At 42.6% G+C, this 21,014-nt stretch overlaps 1 protein-coding gene across 4 annotated transcripts in view; it reads right to left on the reverse strand.

The window, feature by feature from the left end:
* ACBD6 (acyl-CoA binding domain containing 6) overlaps positions 1 to 21,014 on the reverse strand; it is a 195,760-nt gene that overhangs the window by 15,776 nt on the left and 158,970 nt on the right. For all 4 annotated transcript variants that reach the window (XR_016210356.1, XM_002715013.6, XM_089299466.1 and 1 more), the window contains one exon: positions 2,285 to 2,315. Coding sequence is in view for 3 of the 4 variants with exons in the window: in XM_002715013.6 (XP_002715059.3) it covers positions 2,285 to 2,315 (31 nt within the window). In the remaining variant the exon portion in view is untranslated. The remainder of the gene's footprint in view (positions 1 to 2,284; positions 2,316 to 21,014) is intronic.

Below are 21,014 nucleotides of genomic sequence, written 5' to 3' on the forward strand. Positions count from 1 at the left end.
CTTAAGTTAAAAAAATCAGCTTTCCCTATTTATACCTGTGATTCATCCTAAACTTATCTAAGTGTGTGGAGTAAGTTGTTTTCGTTATTTATTGCTGTACAATAAAACACCCAAAGCCTAGTAGCTTAAATACAATGATGGCTTATTACTATTATCATTATTATTATTTTGCAAATTTACGGGTTGACTAGATGGTAAAGAACCAGTTTTTGGTGTTGTTAATTTTCTCTATTATTTTTCTATCCTCCATTTACTTCTACTCTATTATTTAATCCAATCTCTATTATTTCCTTCTGTCTTCTCCAGGTTTAGTTTGCTATTGTCTTTCCAGTGTCTTAGGGAGGATGTTAGCTTATTGATTAGAGATCTCTCTCTTAACACAGGATTTACAGTGACACACTTCCATCTGAGTACTGCTTTAGCTAAATCTTGAAGGTTTTGGTGTGTTATGTTCTTCATTCTCGTTTACCCCAAAGTATCCCAATTTCTTTATTTTTCTTCCTTGATCCACTGGCTTTTTAAGAGTGCATTTCAATTCTACATACTTGTGAGTTTCTCATTTTTTTCCTGCTCTTAATATCTAATTTCATTCCACTGTTGTTGGAGAATATACTTTGAATGACTTCTATCCTTTTAGATTTACTGAGGTTTGTTTGTTTGTTTGTTTTTCACAGGCAGAGTTAGACAGTGAGAGAGAGAGACAGAGAGAAGGTCTTCCTTCCGTTGGTTCACCCCCGAAATGGCCGCTACGGCTGGTGTGCTGTGCTGATCCGAAGCCAGGAGCCAGGTGCTTCTTCCTGGTCTCCCATGCGGGTGCAGGGGCCCAAGGACTTGGGCCATCCTCCACTGCCTTCCCAGGCCATAGCAGAGAGCTGGACTGGAGGAGGAGCAACCGGGATAGAACCGGTGCCCCAACCGGGACTAGAACCCAGAGTGCCAGCACTGTAGGCAGAGGATTAGCCTAGTGAGCCACAGCGCTGGCCTGAGGTTTGTTTTATGGTCTAGCATACAGTCTATCTTGAAGAATGTTCCATGTGGACTTCATAAAAATATATCTTCTGTTATTTTAAAGATGTCTGCTGGTTGTGGTTGGTTTATGGTGTTGTTCAAATTTTCTACTTTCTTGTTTATATTCTGTTTTGTTATACCCATTGTTGAAGGAGAGATTCTAAAGTCTACAAGTATTTTTGGGCAATTTTTGTCAGTTTTGCTTCATGTGTTATGGTGCTGTTATTACATGTATGATGACTACTGTAGCTTCCTGACAGAATGACCCACTTCTCACTACAAAATGCCCCTCTCTATCCAGTACTATTGTTGTCTGTATCAGCACAGTAAACATCACCCTTCTCAAGGCTGCTGTGTCCATGATGTCTTATTCCAGCCCCTTACCTTCTTTTTATTTTAAAGATTTATGTATGTATGTACTTGAAGGGGAGAGACAGGGGAGAAGGAGAGAGGGAGAAAAGGGAGAAAGAGAGAGAGACAGAGATCTTCCACCCACGGGCTCACTACCCAGATGGCTACAACTGCCGGGGCTGGGCCAGTCTGAAACCAGGAGCCAGGAATTCCATCCAGGTCTCCCATATGGGTGGCAGGAATCTGAGTCTTCAGCCACCATGTGCAGCTTCCCGGGCGCATTGGCAGGGGGCTAGATCAGAAGAGCGGAGTAGTGAGGATTTGATATGAATGTGGGTGTCCCAGGTGGGCAGCTTAACCTGCTGTGCCACAACGCCTGCTCCCATCCATTTATTTTCAAACTCTCTTTGAACCTAAAAGGTATCTCCCATAGATAGCATATAGCTAGATAATACCAATCTATGCCATTCGCACTTAATGTTATAATTGATACAGCTGGATTTACATCTGTCATTTTACTTTTTGTTTTCTATGCAGTTTTCACAGACTGAAGCTGACTATGGTAACTGAAAGTCATAGAAAGCAAAATCATGAATCAAGGTAAACTACTGTAGATCCAGAAAGAATCTCTCACAGGAGACACACTAGACGCCGCAGTGACAGTGTTCACTGACAGTCCCAAGAGTGAAGTAACGAACGTCAACAGGGGCTTGGAGGAACCTCCATTTCTGTGCATAGAGCAGAAATGCTTAATTTCAACACAACTCCGATTTTATAGGTTACTGACCTACTTTTTAGATTAACAGCAAAAAAGCATGCTATCTCTGCTAGGTGCCAGGTGATTTTCTGAGGGTTGGTTACACAAAGTTGAGGTAAATAAGAAAATATTCAAGTTTGATTATTTAATAATTTAGAAATAGCTTACCATAATGTAGAGCTGTTTGACCTTCATTGTCCTGTAAAAGAAACAAACATTTTAGAAGTCTAAGTACCTGCCAAAGTATGAAAGCACACAAACTAAAACAAACGCATCTGCTACAGCAAACTTCCACAGGTTCATCAGACCCAGGAAAGCAAGCCCTCAGTTCTTTGAGGCGAACAGTAACTTCTAGCCAAGCTTTTTACCTTGAAGAACAGAACAGAATGGTAACATGCTCAGCACAGTGACAGAACAACCAGTGCTCGCAATAAACCAAAGGGAACCCCTTAAAATGTGACCAATTGGTTCCTCAATTAATGACAAAATGTATCATTTATATTGGTCAGTATTAGAATGCTTCTTCCTAAACTTGTTCTCAAATCTAAGGAGTCTATGATTTACAGGAACAGTGGATTTTTTTTTAAAGTGGGAATTTATTTGAAATACAACTATTTTAAACCATAAATGACTTAAAAGTTTTGGATCGGGCAGGCACTGTGGCGCAATGGGGTAAGCTGCTGCTTGTGACACTGGCATCCATACTGGAGTGTTGGCTTGAATTCTGGCTACTCCGCTTCCAATCTGGCTCCCTGCCAACGTGCCTGGAAAGGGAGCAGACAATGACTCAAGTACTTGGGTCTCTGTCACCCACGTGGGAGACCCGGATGGAATTCCTGGCTCCTGCCTTTGGGCTGGTCCAGCCTCGGCTGTTGCAGCCATTTGGGAAATGAACCAGCAGATGGGTAATTTTTCTCTCTCTGTATCTCTCTCTTTCTGTCACACTGCCTTTCAAACAAAGAAATAAATCTTCAAAAACTTTTATTATCAGATCTAATAAAATAGTTTTGATTAAATGTAGTGGCATCCTCTCTTCCAAGTGAGAAATGAGAACTTGTTAAAGAAACATAAATGCTTTCTTAAGGAAAATTAAACACTGTTTGCATACAGCTGAGAAGTAGTTATTTAAGCACTCCTAGTGCATTAAACAGACAGGATATTCTTAAAACACAAAGGAAGACAATTGGAAAATCAGGATTTTCATCACAGTAAACCTTGGTGGGTAAGACCAGACAGCAGTGTGCACAACAGGATAAACAAGGACAACATAGTAGGTTTTTATTAAGATTTATGTATTTGAAAGGCAGTTACAGAGAGAGAAAGAGAGAGAGAGAGAGAGAATCTTCCATCTGCTGATTCACTTGCCAAATGGCTGCAACAGCTGGGGCTGGGCCAGGCAGAAGCTGGGAGCCAGAAGCTTTATTTGAATCTCCCACATGGGTGCAGGGTCCCAATCACCTGGACTGTCTTCCACTGCTTTCCCAGGTGCATTAGCAGGAAACTGGATCAGAAGTGGAGCAGCCAGGACTTGAATTGGCACCCACATGGGATGCCAACTTTTGCAGAGGTGTGGCTTAACTTGTTAACTTGTTATACTACGAAGGTGGCTACACCACAATGCTGGCCCCAACTTAGTATCCTTTTAATGCCTTTTCAAAGAATCACAAATTCCAGGCTAATAATGTTGTAGAAGGCTTTGTCTTTTAACTAAACGTGTTTCTAACTGACATGATTAAACTTGTGGTAGAAGCCTTCCTAGGGTCAGAAGAAAAAGGGAGGTATCTGTCCTGGGATTGAAATGTGGTTGTGGCCAGCGCCGCGGCTCACTAGGCTAATCCTCCGCCTTGCAGCGCCGGCACTCCTGGTTCTAGTCCCGGATGGGGCACCAGATTCTGTCCCGGTTGCTCCTCTTCCAGGCCAGCTCTCTGCTGTGGCCTGGGAGGGCAGTAGAGGATGGCCCAAGTGCTTGGGCCCTGCACCCCATGGGAGACCAGGAGAAGCACCTGGCTCCTGGCTTTGGATCAACGCGGTGCGCCGGCTGCAGTGGCCATTGTGGGGTGAACTAACGGAAAAAGGAAGACCTTTCTCTCTGTCTCTCTCTCTCACTGTCCACTCTCTGCCTGTCAAAAACAAACAAACAAACAAACAAACAAGTGGTTGTTATTTGCTTGCCTATGAATGCTTCCAATGTAGTCCCTATCTGCTCAGATGTGAGCATTTCAGGTTCTGCTTGCCAGTACAGAGCAGTGGTGTTAACCCTTGCCAGACAACTTACTGCTCAAGTGTAACTATGTACACATGCACAGTATTGCATCAATGCCTGTGGCCGCTACGTAACACAAGAATACTCAATCAAATGTACCCATATAGCCATATAATGGAGACAAAGAGGCTAAAACCATAGGTAAGGAAATACCCCTCTTTGTTCGGGGCTCAGGCTTTTGGATAAGAAATTCCACCTGGGTTGTATGCCAGCATAATCAAAGACTACTTCCTGTTAAAGGGTCTTGGTTCCCTAACCAGATACCATAAAGAAATGTGATTCCAAAGCTTGCAAAGTTTTAGAAGAAATCCAAAAGTTCCTACAGATTAGTCAGGAAATTCCAACTTTTCAGTTATTTAAAATTTTTTATAAAACCAAGATATTCTAATATAACGTACATGTACTAATTAGAACACAGATGAGAATCCTTCTGCAATGCTACCTCTTAAATTGAGAGCAGCTGATTACATTACATGAGTAGCAATTAGGTAATGGACAGATGAAAAGTAGGCTGTCAGAATTTGAGATGCAGTTCCTAATATGCATGGTTACTACAATGTCCCTGGTAATTAAGAATACATGCCAAACTGCTCTGATGAGTAACTGGGACAGTGTGATATTATGACTGAAACCAAACTACTCTTGCATACCCCATATTTGCTTTTCACATTTATTTTCATTTTATTGGGGGGGGGAGGGAGGGATAGAAGAGGAAGGATATGTTAACTAGATCGTCCATCTGCTGGTTCCCTTCCCAATTCCCAAATGCCTGTCATTGGTGAGGCTGGGCCAGGCTGAACCCAGAAGCCAGAGCCCAACCGGGGACTCCCATGTGGATGGCAGGGATCTGACCACTTGACCCATCACCTGCTGCTTCCCAAGGTGCAGTTAGCACTAGGCGGGGACTGAAAGCAGGGCCAGGATTTGACACAGGTACAACGTGGGAAGTGGACATCCCAGGCATCATCCTAACTGCTGCACCAAAACCGGAGTCTTCTCTCTGGAGCTAGGGTATGCACAGAGAAGGTCCTTTCCTCTCTGCACACTGTGGAACAGCACAGGTGCAAAGAAGACACTGTAATCACACAAGGTATCTATAGTAGTCAAATCCACAGAATACTGGCCACCAGGGACCAGCTGAGCAAAGCATGCAGAGTTATGCTGAAGTACTGTGAAGTTACTGCAACACAGTCGCAGTCTGGGATGGTGGAAAAGTTCTGGAGATAGATGATGGTTGTACAACGATGCTGAATGGACTTAATAACACTGAGCTGTACATTTCAAGATGGTTAATATGGTAAAGTCTGTTATGTATATTTCATCATAATAAAAAAGGAAAACTAAAGAGTTTGAGCCCCAAACTACAAGAGACATTGTTTTCTATTTCTTCTAGAAAACAAGTCTGCAGGAGAGAACGAAGCATTCATAAAGAAAACGCGGTGGTGAGAGACTGAAAGAGAATGAGCCTCTGGTTCTTGTATTTCAGCTCTATCCCTGCCTTTCTTGGTTAGGCGAGGCAGCACCAACAAAGTACTCCCCAGACAAATGTACTTTCTTCTGTCACTTGCAAACGAAGTCCTGCCTAGTACGCAATGCACTTCATGACTCAAGCCTTCTCATTTCTCCCCATTCATTCTCCTTCCCGTTTTGTGAGTGCTAGTTCCTAGTAATGATACCTACTGGAGAAGCGCATGTAGCCTTAGAGGCTAAGAGGTCTGTATCTCCTATCATAGTACCTGGGTTTGATATGTGGCTCTGGCTCCTGACTCCAGCTAATGGAGACCTTGGGAGGTTGTGAAGGTGGCTCAGGTAATTGAGTTCCTGCCAGTCACATGGGAGACTGGCTTGACCAATCTTAGTCATTAGGCCTTTGGGCGGTGAATCAGAGAATGGGAGCTTTCTCTCTAAAATTAACAAATAAATAGATTAACAAAACAAAACAATGGGGGACGGTTTGAGTCCTGGCTGCTCCACTTCTGATCCAGCTCCCTGCTAATGTGCCTGGGAAAGCAGTGGAAGATGGCCCAAGTTCTTGGGCCCCTGAACCTACATGGGAGACCTGAAAGAAGCTCTTGGCTTTGGCCTGGCCCAGCCTCTGCTGTTGTGGCCATTTGGGGAGTGAACCAGCTGATGGATGATCTCTGTCTCTCTCTAACTCTGCCTTTCAAATAAATAAAATCAATCTTGGGGCTGGTGCTGTGGCATAGTTGGTAAATCTGCCGCCTGCAATGTCAGCATCCCATATGGGCACCGGTTTGAGTCCCGGCTGCTTCACTTCCGATCCAGCTCTCTGCTGTGGCCTGGGAAAGCAGTAGAAGATGGCTCAAGTTCTTGGGCACCTGCACCCAGTTGGCTGCTGCAGCCAATTGGGGAGTGAACCATCAGATGGAAGACCTCTCTCTGTGTAACTCTCACAAATAAATAAATAAAATCTTAAAAAAATCTTAATTAAAAAAAATAACAAAACTAGATTTCCACAGCTGTAAACACTTTTTACTCTGTTTGAAAACTATCATTCAACTTTTTAGAGAGAATGTCTTGCTCTTTTCTTGTGTTCTAAAATCCCTTTCATACACTTGAGTATTTTAAACAGATTTATTTTGTTGTCTTTGTATTTTTCTTTTCTTTTCTTTTTTTTTTTTTGAGTACAGGGAAGGGAGGGCATGGTGATGCTGTGATGTTTGTTGTGCTGGCTGAGGCTGGTTACTAAAGATTGCTTCCTCTATGCTTTATAATTTTGGACTGTGGGTTCATTTTTTTTAAAAAAGACTTAATTATTTGGAAGTCAGAGAGAGAGAGGGAATCTTCCATCTGCTGGCTCACTCCCCAAATGGCTGCAATGGAGAGTGCTGGGCCAGGACAAAGACAGGAGCCAGGAGCTTGATCAGGGTCTCCCACAACAATGGTAGGGCCCAAACACCTGGGCCATCTTCTGCTGCTTTCCCCATGCCACTATCAGGGAGCTGGAAGTGGAGCCGGCATAATACGAACCAGCAGCCTTACGGGATGCTGGTGTTGCAGATGGCTTTACCTGCTACTGGCCTTCTGTGGGTTCATTTCAAGTGAAATTTTATCAGTGAAAAAAAATCTGTGGAATTGGAAACACTTTATTAATAATTACTTCTTTAAGGCTTAGTCTTCTGTTTTCAAATTGGGTGCCCTATCCAATATAATATTCTTTCTATTCCACCAATACCAAATGAGATGTTGATGAAAATATTAAATATTTAGCTCAGAATGGATTCATAGAGAACATCTCTTTAACACTAAGCCGCTGATAACACTGCTTTTCCTATGCAAACATAAACTGTAGTTTTTTTCCCCTGCTGCTAACTGCATCTTATCAAACTGAACCAAGAGATACATTTCCAGGTCATGGAGATAACACGCTGCTAAGCTGTTAGAAAGCAGAAAACTCTCGAGTGTTACTGCATCTCTTTTCTGTGACCACGGCAATTCTGATGCTGTAGTTCAATCCACACTTGATCCACCAGCTCCAGCAAGGTTAGTGCTACAGATAAAGAAGCAATGCCGCAGGAACCACTATGAGAGTCGTGACATCGCTGCACAGGAGGACTGGGCTTTCCTGTGATTGACTAATGAGAAATTTTCTTCTTATCTAGTCATCTGATACTGAAAACATATGACTTTTATTTTAGAAATAGTGTTTTAAGCGAATATATGACAACGGAGGCACTCAAGCAAATTAGTGGAATTAGAAACAGTGATAAAAAATTTGAGTTAGTAATACAGTTCTAGGTAATTTTTAATATTATTTCTAGGCTTGGAATGGAGCACCTCTTTCTGGGATCTGTGACTGCAACATAGGATGATTAAACCAATCTGGCAATTCAGAAGTTTGAAAATGCATTTTATGATTATTTTTTCTAGATATATAGCTTAAGCTTTTAGCAGCAGGTTCCAGGCCTTTCTTTCTTGGAAAAAGAAACACAGGTATGGTTAATACCCCACTTAATTGGCTTCTTTAGAGAACCAGGTGGTTTAGGTCAGCAGACTTTTTCAACAAACTGGAATGTTATCCTTTAAACATCTGAACTTTATTTTTTTAATTAATTTATTTGGCAGGTAGAGTTATAGACAGTGAGAGAGACAGAGAGAAAGGTCCTCCCTCCATTGGTTCACTCCCCAAATGGCTGCCATGGCCGGTGCTATGCCGATCAGCAGCCAGAAGCCAGGTGCCTCCTCCTGGCCTCCCACGAGGGTGCAGGGGCCCAAGCACTTGGGCCATCCTCCACTGCCCTCCCAGGCCACAGCAGAGAGCTGGACTGAAAGAGGAGCAACTGGGACTAGAACCCGGTGCCCACATGGGATGCCGGAGCTGCAGGCAGAGGATTAACCAAGTGAGCCACAGCGCCGGCCCCAAGCATCTGAACTTTAAAAACACCACCCTTACAAATTCCTTTGCTACCATTCTTTCTAAAGCATCCTCCTACTGCTATCACTCTACGTGGAGAACATGGGATTCAACCTTTTCTGGACGATTCAAAGTTAGCATTAAAAACTGATGCACCCCTCAAAATCTGGCACCAAGCAAATGTCTGAGAAATGAGTGACACATAGTTAACTGTTGCGCTACAACGTAACTGATGCCTTCGTGGGCGTCAGGTACGTGAGCCCACTAAATGGCCTCATACCACTTTTGTTCTCGCCAAGGTTGATTTCAGTCTGTCTCTTTCGTTAACAGCTCTTCCTCACAGTATTATCAATTAACCCTTATTACTGTCAGTGTGCCTCTCTATCTCCTACTTCTCATCTGCGGAGGACTGGGAATGAGACAAATGAGTCCCTTAAGTTATGTCTACCGTTAGAAAACAGACTCTAGGCGATGGTGTGGACTGGTCTCCCACCACGACTGGGATCAGCTGTGTCGCAATCTGTGTGTTCTATTTTCATGGTGGATTTCGGCCTTATTCTCCATCAGTACTTTTCAAATTACAATTATTTTTTATGTCATGGAGTTTTTCTTCAAATGGAATCTGCAGCATCAAGGAAATGAAGTAAATAAAAGAGTGGCACTGCCCTGGCGGAGAAGGGCGGGGCCCGGGCCCCTGCACCTGTGGCATTGCGGCTGCCACACCAGCAGGCCAGCATATCACCAGGAGGGGCTCCCCCAGTGCGGAGCATGAAAGGCACTTTGTGGGGCAAGTCAGATGCCAGCCTCTCTCTGGCTCACTTTCTGCTTCTGGACACTTGTCTAATCCTCCACAAAATAACGGGCCTTGTTAATTTTCTTAATGGTTTTCTCTGAATAAAGAATAGAAAATAACAGGGTGTGTGTGTGTGTGTGTGTGTGTGTGTAAACATGTATATATTAATTCCCAAACTGACAAAATAGAGCAAGGTATAAAATATTTGAAGATCTCTGTTAATGGTAAACAACAAATTTATTTGAATTCAAAATCTCTGATCAAATGAAAAATAAGTATTTTCAGCTACACGTTATGCTATCACATTTGTATCTGGATTGCAGCAGTAAAAGTTAAATAGACGGTATGTAAATTGGTAAACAGCAGTGGAAACACGACAAGCAAGTGACCAGGAGGAAAACAAAGGCAGAATCTATTGATCATTCATCCCTGTTAAGGCAACTAAGCAGATTCACATCTACAAAAATGTTCTGAAAAATAAGTATGCGTTGAGCACTGTAGCTCAGATGACTGCACTGAGCTGAACATCGTACTGAAACTGCTGGCGAGGTGCTGGGACAAAATGGGCACGGTACAACGAGCAGCTGAAACTAAAGAGTGGATAACGTGTGTGCGTGTCCAGAAGGTGGTTTTCTCGGGTTCATCCGATCACTGAGACTCGCGAGACTGCCACTGGGCACACTTAGCATCGATTTATTCATAAGGGTTTCGGACGCCGACACACTGGAGCCCTGGCAGCAATGGCAGGCACCGGAAACTCGCTCGGCCACCCAGGAGCGCCTTCTCCTCAGGAGCGATGGCTCTGGCAAGGTCGGCCACGCCAGCGGACGTGGAGTCCATGTTGGTGTAGGTGCCCTGCCGCTTCACTGCAGTCACTCTATCTTGTAATGTCCTGTTTCCAGGGTCACACGAAGGACACGCCACTTACAAGAAACTCAGGCCAGTCCAACGTGCAGTGTCCCCATCAGGTATTTTTTATTCCTTTGCAGTTCCTCAGTCCAGATTAATTTACCAGTCAGGAGGTCATTTTTATCATAAGTAATGTTTCTTAGTAATAAAATTGGTATCCTTAACCTTATCAGGTCACCAAGAAACGTAGACACTTTTACCTAAGGTCAGATCTTCAGAGAGCAGGGCAAAGTGTAGTCAATGTCATAATACAGTGTTACACATACCCAGCCAGAATTTCCATCCAGAAGCTTAATTTGAAATACTCTGGGGCTGTCACAGGGCTCTGCTCTGCCAACTGTCTGTCTCACTCTGACAGCAAGTTTCTCCTCTATAGCACATGTTCCTTGTTTCGTTTTCCTAACCGCACCTAAGTGAACTGGACTACAATATTATATTTTACTACATTTGACTGTTTAAACCAGGGGAATTTTTCAGAATAATATTAAAGCAGTATCACTGATGCTAAATCATACCTGGAAGAACAGATACATGAGGACGCTTAAGAAAACGGGGGCCTATAATTCTACTTCTGGGAATTTATCCCCCAAGAAAAATGGTCCCATTCATTTAGAAGTGGCTTGTTTTTTTTTTTTATTTTTTTTTAATCTTTTATTTAATGAATATAAATTTCCAAAGTACGACTCATGTGTTACAATGGCTTCCCCCCCATACCGTCCCTCCCACCCACAACCCTCCCCTTTCCCACTCCCTCTCCCCTTCCATTCACATCAAGATTCATTTTCGATTATCTTAATATACAGAAGATTACTTGGCTATACTATTTACCTAGCTGCTCAAGTCAGAAATGTGAGCTCCACCCTTGAACTTCCTTTCCCTCATTCTCTATATCTAATCCACATGCAAATCCAACTGGTTCTATGTCAAAAAGTTCATGGAAAATGGAATTAAAAGACTATTTTGGTTCAAAATTTTTTCGAATCCATGCACAGAAGCGTCTTCAAAAAATTCACAGAAAATGCATATTATATAAAATTGTATATTCAAAAATTTTTGCTTTTAATATATTTTTAATTCACACATAGCAATTGTACATGTTTATGGAGTACAGTGTGCCATTTCAGTATGTCTACATATACAACGTGTGATGATCAGACTGGGTAACTGGCATATCTATCATTTCACACACTTGTTATTTTTTGTGTTGGAACCATTAAAAATGTTATCTAATAACTGTAAAAACATTTTTGGATTAACATAAAATACCTGTATAGTTTTATCGCAACAAGGCAATATCTCAACAGATACATACAGCATAAAGCAATCTGACCAGGTGACTGTCTCTTGTATTTCCTTTATTTTTGAGCTACAGTTCCCCTACTGTGCTACGCAACACCAGAACCCATGATCTTCACCCATTTTGGTACCTGTTATCCAATCTCCCCCATACCCTAATCCTTTCAATTTTTTTGCACCAAAATAAACTTATCTTTCTTTTTTTTAAAGACTTATTTATTTATTTGAAAGTAAGAAATAGAGAGGAAAGATGGAGAGAGAGAGATCTTCCATCCCTGGCTTACTCCCTAAATGGTCATAAAGGCAAAGGCTGGGCCAGGCCAAAGCCAGAAGCAAGGAGCTTCTTCTGGGTCTCCCACGAGGGCCCTCTTCTGCTGCTTTCCCAAGCGCATTAGCAGGGAGGTGGATCGGAAATGGAGCAGACGGGACTTGAACCAGAGCCCAAATGGGATGCTGGCACTGCAGGTGGAGGCTTAACCTACCACGCTACAATGATGGCCCCTAAACTTAAAAGCCTTTGGAGTGCCCTTGATCTTCACTGTTATAGTTATGGGCTAAGTGTGTCTCCCAATTGGGGTGATGTGTCTATAAGCCAAGGAATGCCAAGGACTGCTGGCAAACCCCGGAAGCTCGAAGAGGCAAGGCAGGATTCTCCTCTACAGGTATAAAAGGGGTAATGGCTCATCCAACAATAAATTTCTGATTTGTGGAGTGTTGTTACAGCAGATCTGAGCACTCCACGTCAGGATACGTGTCAATCATTTCTTACCTGACAAATGCAGTTACTTCACATTTACTCCCTTCTCCCCCGCCTCCCAGCCCACTGCTGGCTCACTCCAACCTATTCTTCAGACAGCAGTTACAGTGAACTTTGCAAAAGTTCAATTAGATCACGCTATTATCTTGTTTAAAAATCCTTTCCATTGTTCTTAGAAAAAAAAATCCAGGCTGGCGCCGAGGCTCACTTGGTTAATCCTCTGCCTGCGGTGCTGGCACCCCAGGTTCTAGTCCTGGTTGCTCCTCTTCCAGTCCTGCTCTCTTCTGTGGCCCGGGAAGGCAGTGGAGGATGGCTCAAGTGTTTGGGCCCTGTACCCACATGGGAGACCAGGAGGAACACCTGGCTGCTGGCTTTGGATCAGCAGAGCACACCGGCCGTAGCGGCCATTTGGGAGGTGAACCAATGGAAGGAAGACCTTTCTCTCTGTCTCTCTTTCTGTCTAAGTTGGCCTTCTAATTAAAAAAAGAAAAAAAAAGAAAAAGAAAAAAATCCAAAACTCTTACCATGGCCTAGGAGATCAGTTCATGAACTTTTTGGTGTCAGGATTCTATTATATGAAATCTTCAAAATTATCAAGGACCTCCAAGAGCTTTTGTTTATGTGGTTTCACTTTATTTATTTAGAGATTAAAGCAGAGAAACTTAAAAGCCATCATATGGTATTATAAGTAGCATAATTTTAAAAACGAAATGAGAAAAGATGGAAGAATGGTACTGTTTTGCATTTTTGCAATTCTCTTAATGTCTGGCTAAATAAAAGCAATTGGCTCTACAACCTAGTTCTGCATTCCATCTGCTGTGATAGTATATGCAACGTGGTTACTGGAAAATGCTACACTCGAGAGAATCGGTGTGAAGAACGCAAATAACGTCTCAGAGCTATTCTCAAACAATTCTTACTTCAAAGGACTCTATGCACTCAAAAAGTTTTACTAGTGAATCAACTGACCAATCACGGATTTATACAATTATTTTTCTACAAGGATGTTCATTCAACAAATATTCACTGAGTATCCACCACATGCTAGACAATGCTCTAAGGTACACTAAACAAAGACAAAAATCCTTGTCCTAATTAGAGGAGGATGGAATACAGAAAATAAACAAAGTAAAACATACTGTACATTGGATGATGGTTAAGTGACAGGAAAACAAACTAGGAAAGGAGGCAGGGAACACCAGGGGGTGCAGTAGAAAGGAAGTAGGAAGGCAGTCAGGGAAGGTAACGAGGGTGGGAAGAGAAGAGGCTTATGGACATCCTGGGTGGGGGCAAGAGAGGAGCAAGATGAGCAAGGACAAAGGCCCCGAAATGGTTCTGTGTGTGGCTGGAGCAGTGAAAGCAAGTCAGATCAGCACAGGAGATGAAGTGAGAGAGGCAACAGAGGGCCAGATGGCACAGGGCTTGCAGGGACCAAGTGGTACAGGCCCTGTAAGCCACTGGACAGATTCTGGCTTTTACTCTAATTCAAGGGGAGGCCACTGCAGGGAGTTATGCAGGGGAGGGGCTTGACTTCACTTATGGGTGAAGAGGATTACTCTGGCTAGTAGATTGAAAATAGCCCAAAGGGTAGCCGCAAGACTAGGTAGGAAGCTATTTTAACAACCCCAACCCCAACCCCAACCAAAACACCCCAGGTAAAAAATCATCCGGGCTTTAGTGCCAGCAGAGGGCAAAGTGGAAAGCGGTCAGATTCTGGATACACCGTGAAGGTAAAAGGAACATGATTTGCTGGTACAGATGTGAATGCGACAAAAAAAAGAGTGGTTAGGGATTCCACTAAGAATCCGGCTTGATCAACAGGGACACAATTGCCATTAACCCAAATGGAGAAGACTTGGGAAGAAGCAGTTGTTGTAGGTAGACCAGGAGTTTTTAGGTTTGGGAGGCCTACCAGACATCTAGCAAACAGGCAGTTAGAAATATGGATCTGAGTTTCAGAGGAGCAGTATGGGCTGGAGATATGAATGTGAGATTTATGAGCATGTATTTAAAGCCCATAGACAGTCTGAAATCACTAATGGGCTGGGCAAAGACAAAAGAACAGACTCACGCAATGAGCTGTGGGGCATTCCAAAAAAAGCAAGTGAAAGAGTGCAAGAAAGAATGACTGAAGAATGAGAAAATCGGAGTAAGACGGCCAGGCAGGTAGGAGGAAAACCACCTAAACGTAAGGTCCTCAAACATTAGGGAATGGTGGTGCTGTTTTTAAAGATGTATTTATTTATTTATTTGAAAGGCAGAGTTACAGACAGAGGGGGAGAGGCAGAAATCTTCCATCTGCTAGTTCACTCTCAAAATGGCTGCAACGACTGGGGCTGGGCCAGGCCAAAGCCAGGAGCCTGGAACTCCATCCATCTGGGTCTCCCATGTGGGTGGCAAAGGCCCAAGTACTCGGCCAAGCACTTGGCAATCTTCTGCTGCTTTCCCAGGACCATCAGCAGGGAGCTGGATTGGGAATGGGGCAGCCAGTAGCTTAATCTGTTGTACCACAACAATGTTCTAAGAAGGAACAATCAACTGTGGCAACAGTGATACTGACCCTATAAGCACCTTAGATGCTAAGACGCTGGAAGCCATCAGGCCCTAGCCTCCTCAGGCTACCTTTCTTAGCTTAAAGTTTTCTTGCTCTGCTTTCAGAATTGCAAATCATCCTCTTACCACAATAACTCACTGAACTGAGGGAGGAGTGAGCAGGCCCCACAGGGACCTTGATCATAAGATTCATGAAGTCATTAATCTCCCCTATAGATAACATCTTGATGGTAGGCCTTAAGGGGTTTTCCAGGTACCCCAGTCCCTATGAACAAGAAATACCTACCATCTGATTGACTGAAGCCCACTTTGCCATCATCAAAATTCCCAACGGAACACCAAATTGCCGACCAAAGAAAGGCCAAGAACACTGTGGACCAACCAGACACCTGGACAGGAGCTGAACTTGAATCTCTTGACCCCAGCTTCAGTCAATGAGAGCCTTTACCCTTAACTCTTAAGGGAGCCCAGGAATTAAGCGATAGCTCCCTGGCTCCTTGCTCGGTGCTCTGCAGTAAGTAAGTATCTACTGCTTTCTTCCACTACCCAATGTCAATGACTGGCTTTCTGTGCATTGGGTGAGCAGACCTGGGTTTTGGGGATTCTGCAATGGGTCAATATGGTAAAGACTAAGAAGTAGCCACTGGCTTTAGCAAAGTGGAGGTCACTGGTTTTCCTGACAAGAACAGGTAGAATGGTAGAAGTGAGCACCAGACTTAGGTGGGTTCAAGAGAAAACCGGAAAAGAGGAATTAGAGTATAAACAACTTTTGTATAGATTTTTCTTGTAAAGAGGTAGAGAGAAATTGGGCAGTAGTTGAATGGTTGAACTGTGAGGGTGAAGAGATAGTAGCACATTTATATCCCACACGGCATACACAGAAGGAAAATCTGATGATGAGAGAAGGACAATACATGGAGGAAGATCCTTGAGCGGGAGGGTCTGGCCTCAGTGAGTACAGATGGCTCACAGACTAACAGGAGGGAAGGTGGATTATCGGGGCACAGATGCAGGCAGGTAGGTGGGCACAAAGGGTGAGAACTTGTGAAGTCTGATTTCCTCAGTTAAACGGGAGAGAAGGTCATCAGCAGAGAATGAGGATGAGGAAAGAGGAGTCTGAACGTGAGGAGAAAGGATAAAGTATGAAAGAATCACCTGACACAGAGGGAGAGTTAGGGGCCGGTGCTGTGGTGCAGTGGGTTAACGCCCTGGCCTGAAGCGCCGGCATCCCATATGGGCGCTGGATCTAGTCCAGGCTGCTCCACTTCCGATCCAGCTCTCTGCTGTGGCCTGGGATAGCCGTAGAGGATGGCCCAAGTCCCTGGGCCCCTGTACCCACGTGGGAGACCTGGAAGAAGCACCTGGCTCCTGGTTTTGGATCGGTGCAGCTCCGGTCATTGCGGCCAATTGGGGAGTGAACCAGCAGATGGAAGACCTCTCTCTCTCTGCCTGTCCTCTCTCTGTGTGTAATTCTGACTTTCAATAAATAAATAAATCTTAAAAAAAAAAAAAAACAGAGGGAGAGTTAATGGAATATGGCAATGTAGTGTGACTTCTGGGAGGCACTAAGACCCCACTGGAGATTAGTGGTTATAAATGTAATGTCAGCATGTTTCTGTTTTTCTCCAGTCATGTTTAGCTGCATGGGAAGAGGTACGGAAGAGCAGGAAAATTCATTTAAATACCCAGGTCTGAAAGAGCAGGGATACAGTGATAAACAAGCCAGTTACAGCCTTTGCTTTCATTTTTACAATCTAATTTATATACTGTAAAATAGAAACTATAAAAATCTCAACAGTGGAATGGCTACAACATAATATACTTGTATGAAGGATTACTAGGGAGCCATCAGAAATTATGTTAGAAAGAATATTCATGGAAATGAAAAGACATTAATTATAACTTTTGAAACTATGGGCAGTATGATTTCATTTTTGTTTTAAAAATGTGTTTCTAGGCTAGTGCTGTGGCATGACGGTTGAGCTGCTACCTGTAACACCAGCATCCCATTTTGGGTACTGGTTCCAGTTCTGACTGTTCAACTTCCCATCCAGCTCCCTGTTAATGCACCTACCTGGGAAAGCAGTGGAAGATGGCCCAAGTCCTTGGGCCCCTACAGCCTTGTGGGAGGCCCAGATGAAGCTCCTGGCTTCGGCCTGGCCCAGCCTCAGTCGTTGAGGCCATTTGGGGAGTGAACCAGGGGATGGAAGATCGCTCTTTCTCTCTGCCTTTCAAATAAATAAAATAAATCTTAAAAAAAAAGTTTCTGCCTATAAGGAAAGCATCAGAATGATAACAGGAGTTAGTTACCTCAAGAGTAAGATCATAGATGACTTAATTGTTTGCTTTATACTTATCTGAATTTTCTAAAACATATTGGTATTACTTTTGCAGTAAGAAAAAAGTTACTGTAAAATTAATTTTTATTCTCTTTGACTCTGAATATCTACAACTGATATGTTTACAAACTTACTCAGTGGTTTACTACTTAGCTGTTCCTAATAAACACTGATCAGCTAAAATCATGGTTACTTATAAGTAGTTCTTTGTGATTATAAGCATGGTAGGCTTATCTCCCCACTTCCCAGGCCATTTCTTTTTGCCATGTTTCTTAGATCACCATGCCTAAGTTGAGGCTTTTGTGTTTAGATGTTTGAGCTGAAGTGTTCTAGTGTTTAATGTGAAATACTGAGATTTTCGATCTTTCAACTTAAGGCATATCCACGCTGAAATCAATTACAGCATGGACATGAACATAAGCACCAAACTCCAATCACAGAATTGATTGGCAAGTAAGAAACAGAGAGGCTGGAGACCAACCAGGCTATTGTCTAATTCCATTGCCTTTTCTATCTCCTAAGAGTTCTATAGGAAGCGAGCAGTCTTCAAGGAAGACATCAAAAATTTTCTTCAACTCTGAATTGTTTATTGTTTGCATGTCTAAGTACCTTTATATGCCTACAGGATAGGTATTCAGGTGAAATAAAGAAAAGACAATTATTGAAAATTATTCTGTAATCCAATTTCCGTCTTTAAGAATTTAATGTAAATTGTTTTCTTATTCATCTTTCTAACACCTAGCAAACAATAAGCACTCAAGAAATAATCCATCAATGAACTTATTTATTTGCAATGATTATAGTCACTAATATAAAACCTGTTCTCTTTTTAATCATTAATAATTATTTTAAATTAACTACTATATTATAAATGTTTCCTATTATAATTGATGATTTAATAAAACACTATTTTGTATCAGTAAAATGTTTACCTCTGTTATTTCTTTTTGTGTGGTAAGAGGGAATTTGTATTAAAGCATGAGTGAATTCCAAACATTTTTTTCTTGGTGATCTCAGAATAGGATATAGAAATCAAAACCTGGTCTTTACAAACATTCTGCTTTAAAATATATTACAAAGAATAAATGGAATTGAATGTCAAGAATGAGTAAGTGAAAGCTTTTACTCATCTGGTTTACAACTTATATCAGCTAATTTTTCTAGATTTAAATTGATTAAATTTTTTGGTTGTTTCATTTCAAATGACCACACCAGAAGAGGGTTGTTTGTCATGGTTATTTATGCGTTTCCTTCCTGTTTTAGCTTAAAGGAAACATTCAAATTTAATAAATACGGAGTTGTTATAAAGAGCAGCCAAAACTATTCCGATAAATTAAAATTGGTCATATGTCTGAAACCTCTGTACAGAATTAAACATTAGGGTAAACTAAAAATACTCAGATTAAAATAAACAAACTATAATAGAGTTAAAATGTGAAAAAATTCTACCATACTTAAAATCCAAACTATGAAAGTATAAAAGCATGCAACTCCTACACGTATCTTCCATATTCATTGTTTTCAAATAAGAAATACTCAACATAAATGAATGACAAAATAAAGGAAGTTGAAAGACCCAGTGTCTCAAATAAGAAAAGAAACCCACTGCCCTCCCAAATGATCCTTTTCCATCTCTTTTAACGGTAGGGAGTCACAGAAGCTGACACCCATGTGGGGCTGGGTTCAAAAACAAGACTGTCTCCTTGGGGGCCAGCGCTGTGGTATAGTGGGTAAAGCTGCCGCCTGAAGTGCTGGCATCCCATATGGGCGCCGGTTCAAGTCTTGGCTGCCCCTCTTCTGATCCAGCTCTCTGCTATGGCCTGGGAAAGCAGTAGAAGATGGCCCAAGCCCTTGGGCCTCTGCATCCACATGGGAGACTCAGAAGAGGCTCCTGGCTCCTGGCTTTGGATCAGCCCAGCTCCAGCCATTGTGGCCATCTGGGGAGTGAACCAGCAGACAGAAGACGTCTCTTTTTCTCTGCCTCTCCTTCTCCCTTTGTGTAACTCTTTCAAAATAAATCTTAAAAAAAAAAAAAAAAAAGACAAGACTCTATATTTTTAAGAGGAACACTGACTCTTCATAATCTTCACGTAGAGTTCTCTTTGTCTCACCCCGCTGCTATCTTTTCCTGCATCACTCATGAGCACTGTTTTCGGCTCCTTTGAAGGTGAGACCCACGGATGGCATAACTGAACGTTGCAGACTCCTGTTTCCTTCATCCCTTGTATCAGCATACGACTCCGAATATAGTAAAAGTGAAAGAAAATAAACTCTTTGGAGGCAAAGCAAAATGGCTTGATTTCTGGCATTACCTGGAATTGGCCTCAGAGTAGAGGGAAAAAATTGCTGATAAGGACCATATTAAATATGTTGTGACTGGCTGGCTCACTGTACAGAAGAATTCCTCTAGCCAGTTTGGGAAAGCAATGGAAAGCCTGTCTTTATGAAATATGCACTACACCAGGAGGCAGCAGAGACATGCAAAGTGAAAAGTGAGGGCAAGCAAGGAGTGCGGTGCGGAAACGGAAGGAGGGCCAGCCGAGCCCGACAGCCGCTAGAAGGGAGAACAGGCAGAACTCAGCTGCGCTGGAGCTGGTGCGCTGCAGACATTTTAGACCCCAGAGAAAGCCAGCCGTAAAGAGGACTGGGCTGCACGCCAACCAGTAGATTTTAGCAATCTCAGGAGAGAAGGAGAAGCTTTAGCCTCATCTCACCCCATCTATAAATACACATAGTACGGTACAACGATTTAAGGGAGCAATGAAGTACAGAATATATTTCAGAAAAAAGCATTTTATGGAAAAACAATTTTAGAAAACAAAGAGCAGAATGTAACTGTGAGCTATGTGAAACCCACGCTAATCCAGAATGTTTCAATTTCCAAAGAGCGCTAGATGGTTGAGACTACCAGAGTAGGGAAAGACAACGGAACAAATGTTGAACGAATACCTGCTGTGTGTCAGAGTCTTATAAATACTACTGCTTTTAATTGCTACAACAATCCTCTTATGTGAATACTGTTTTCCCAAATTTCAAGCTAATAAGGCTCAAGTGCCCAGTTTCTTCTGACGTCAAAATTCACATTTTCTCAACTATACCATGCTACTGAAAAAGGGTATAGAGAATCAACACAAATACATACAAGTAAGAGGAAATGTGGTTAAGAATTTGTATTTTTGCAGATTAAGGATGACCCAAGATATAGCCTTACATATAGCATGGTTGTCTACGTCCTTTACCATAATCTCAAAATTGATATATTACACTCAAAGAGTGGATAACCTTACTCCTCAAGACTACACTCATTTTTACTGTTACTTAGCTTTACTGCTGTACTTTCTTTTCCTTTTTTAAAGATTTTATTTATTTATTTGAGAGGTAGAGTTATAGAAGAGACAGAGAGAAAGGTCTTCCTTCCACTGGTTCACTCTCCAAATGGCCGCAACGGCCGGAACTGTGCCAATCCGAAGCCAGGAGCCAGGAGCTTTTTCTGGGTCTCCCACGTGGGTGCAGGGGCCCAAGGACTTGGGCCATTTTTTACTGCTTTCCCAGGCCATAGCAGAGAGCTGGACTGGAAGAAGAGCAGCCGGGACTAGAACTGGTACCCACATGG

This window comes from Oryctolagus cuniculus, chromosome 7, assembly GCF_051225735.1.
Source record: "Oryctolagus cuniculus isolate XC-2025 breed Fujian yellow rabbit chromosome 7, ASM5122573v1, whole genome shotgun sequence".
Lineage (NCBI taxonomy): Eukaryota > Metazoa > Chordata > Mammalia > Lagomorpha > Leporidae > Oryctolagus > Oryctolagus cuniculus.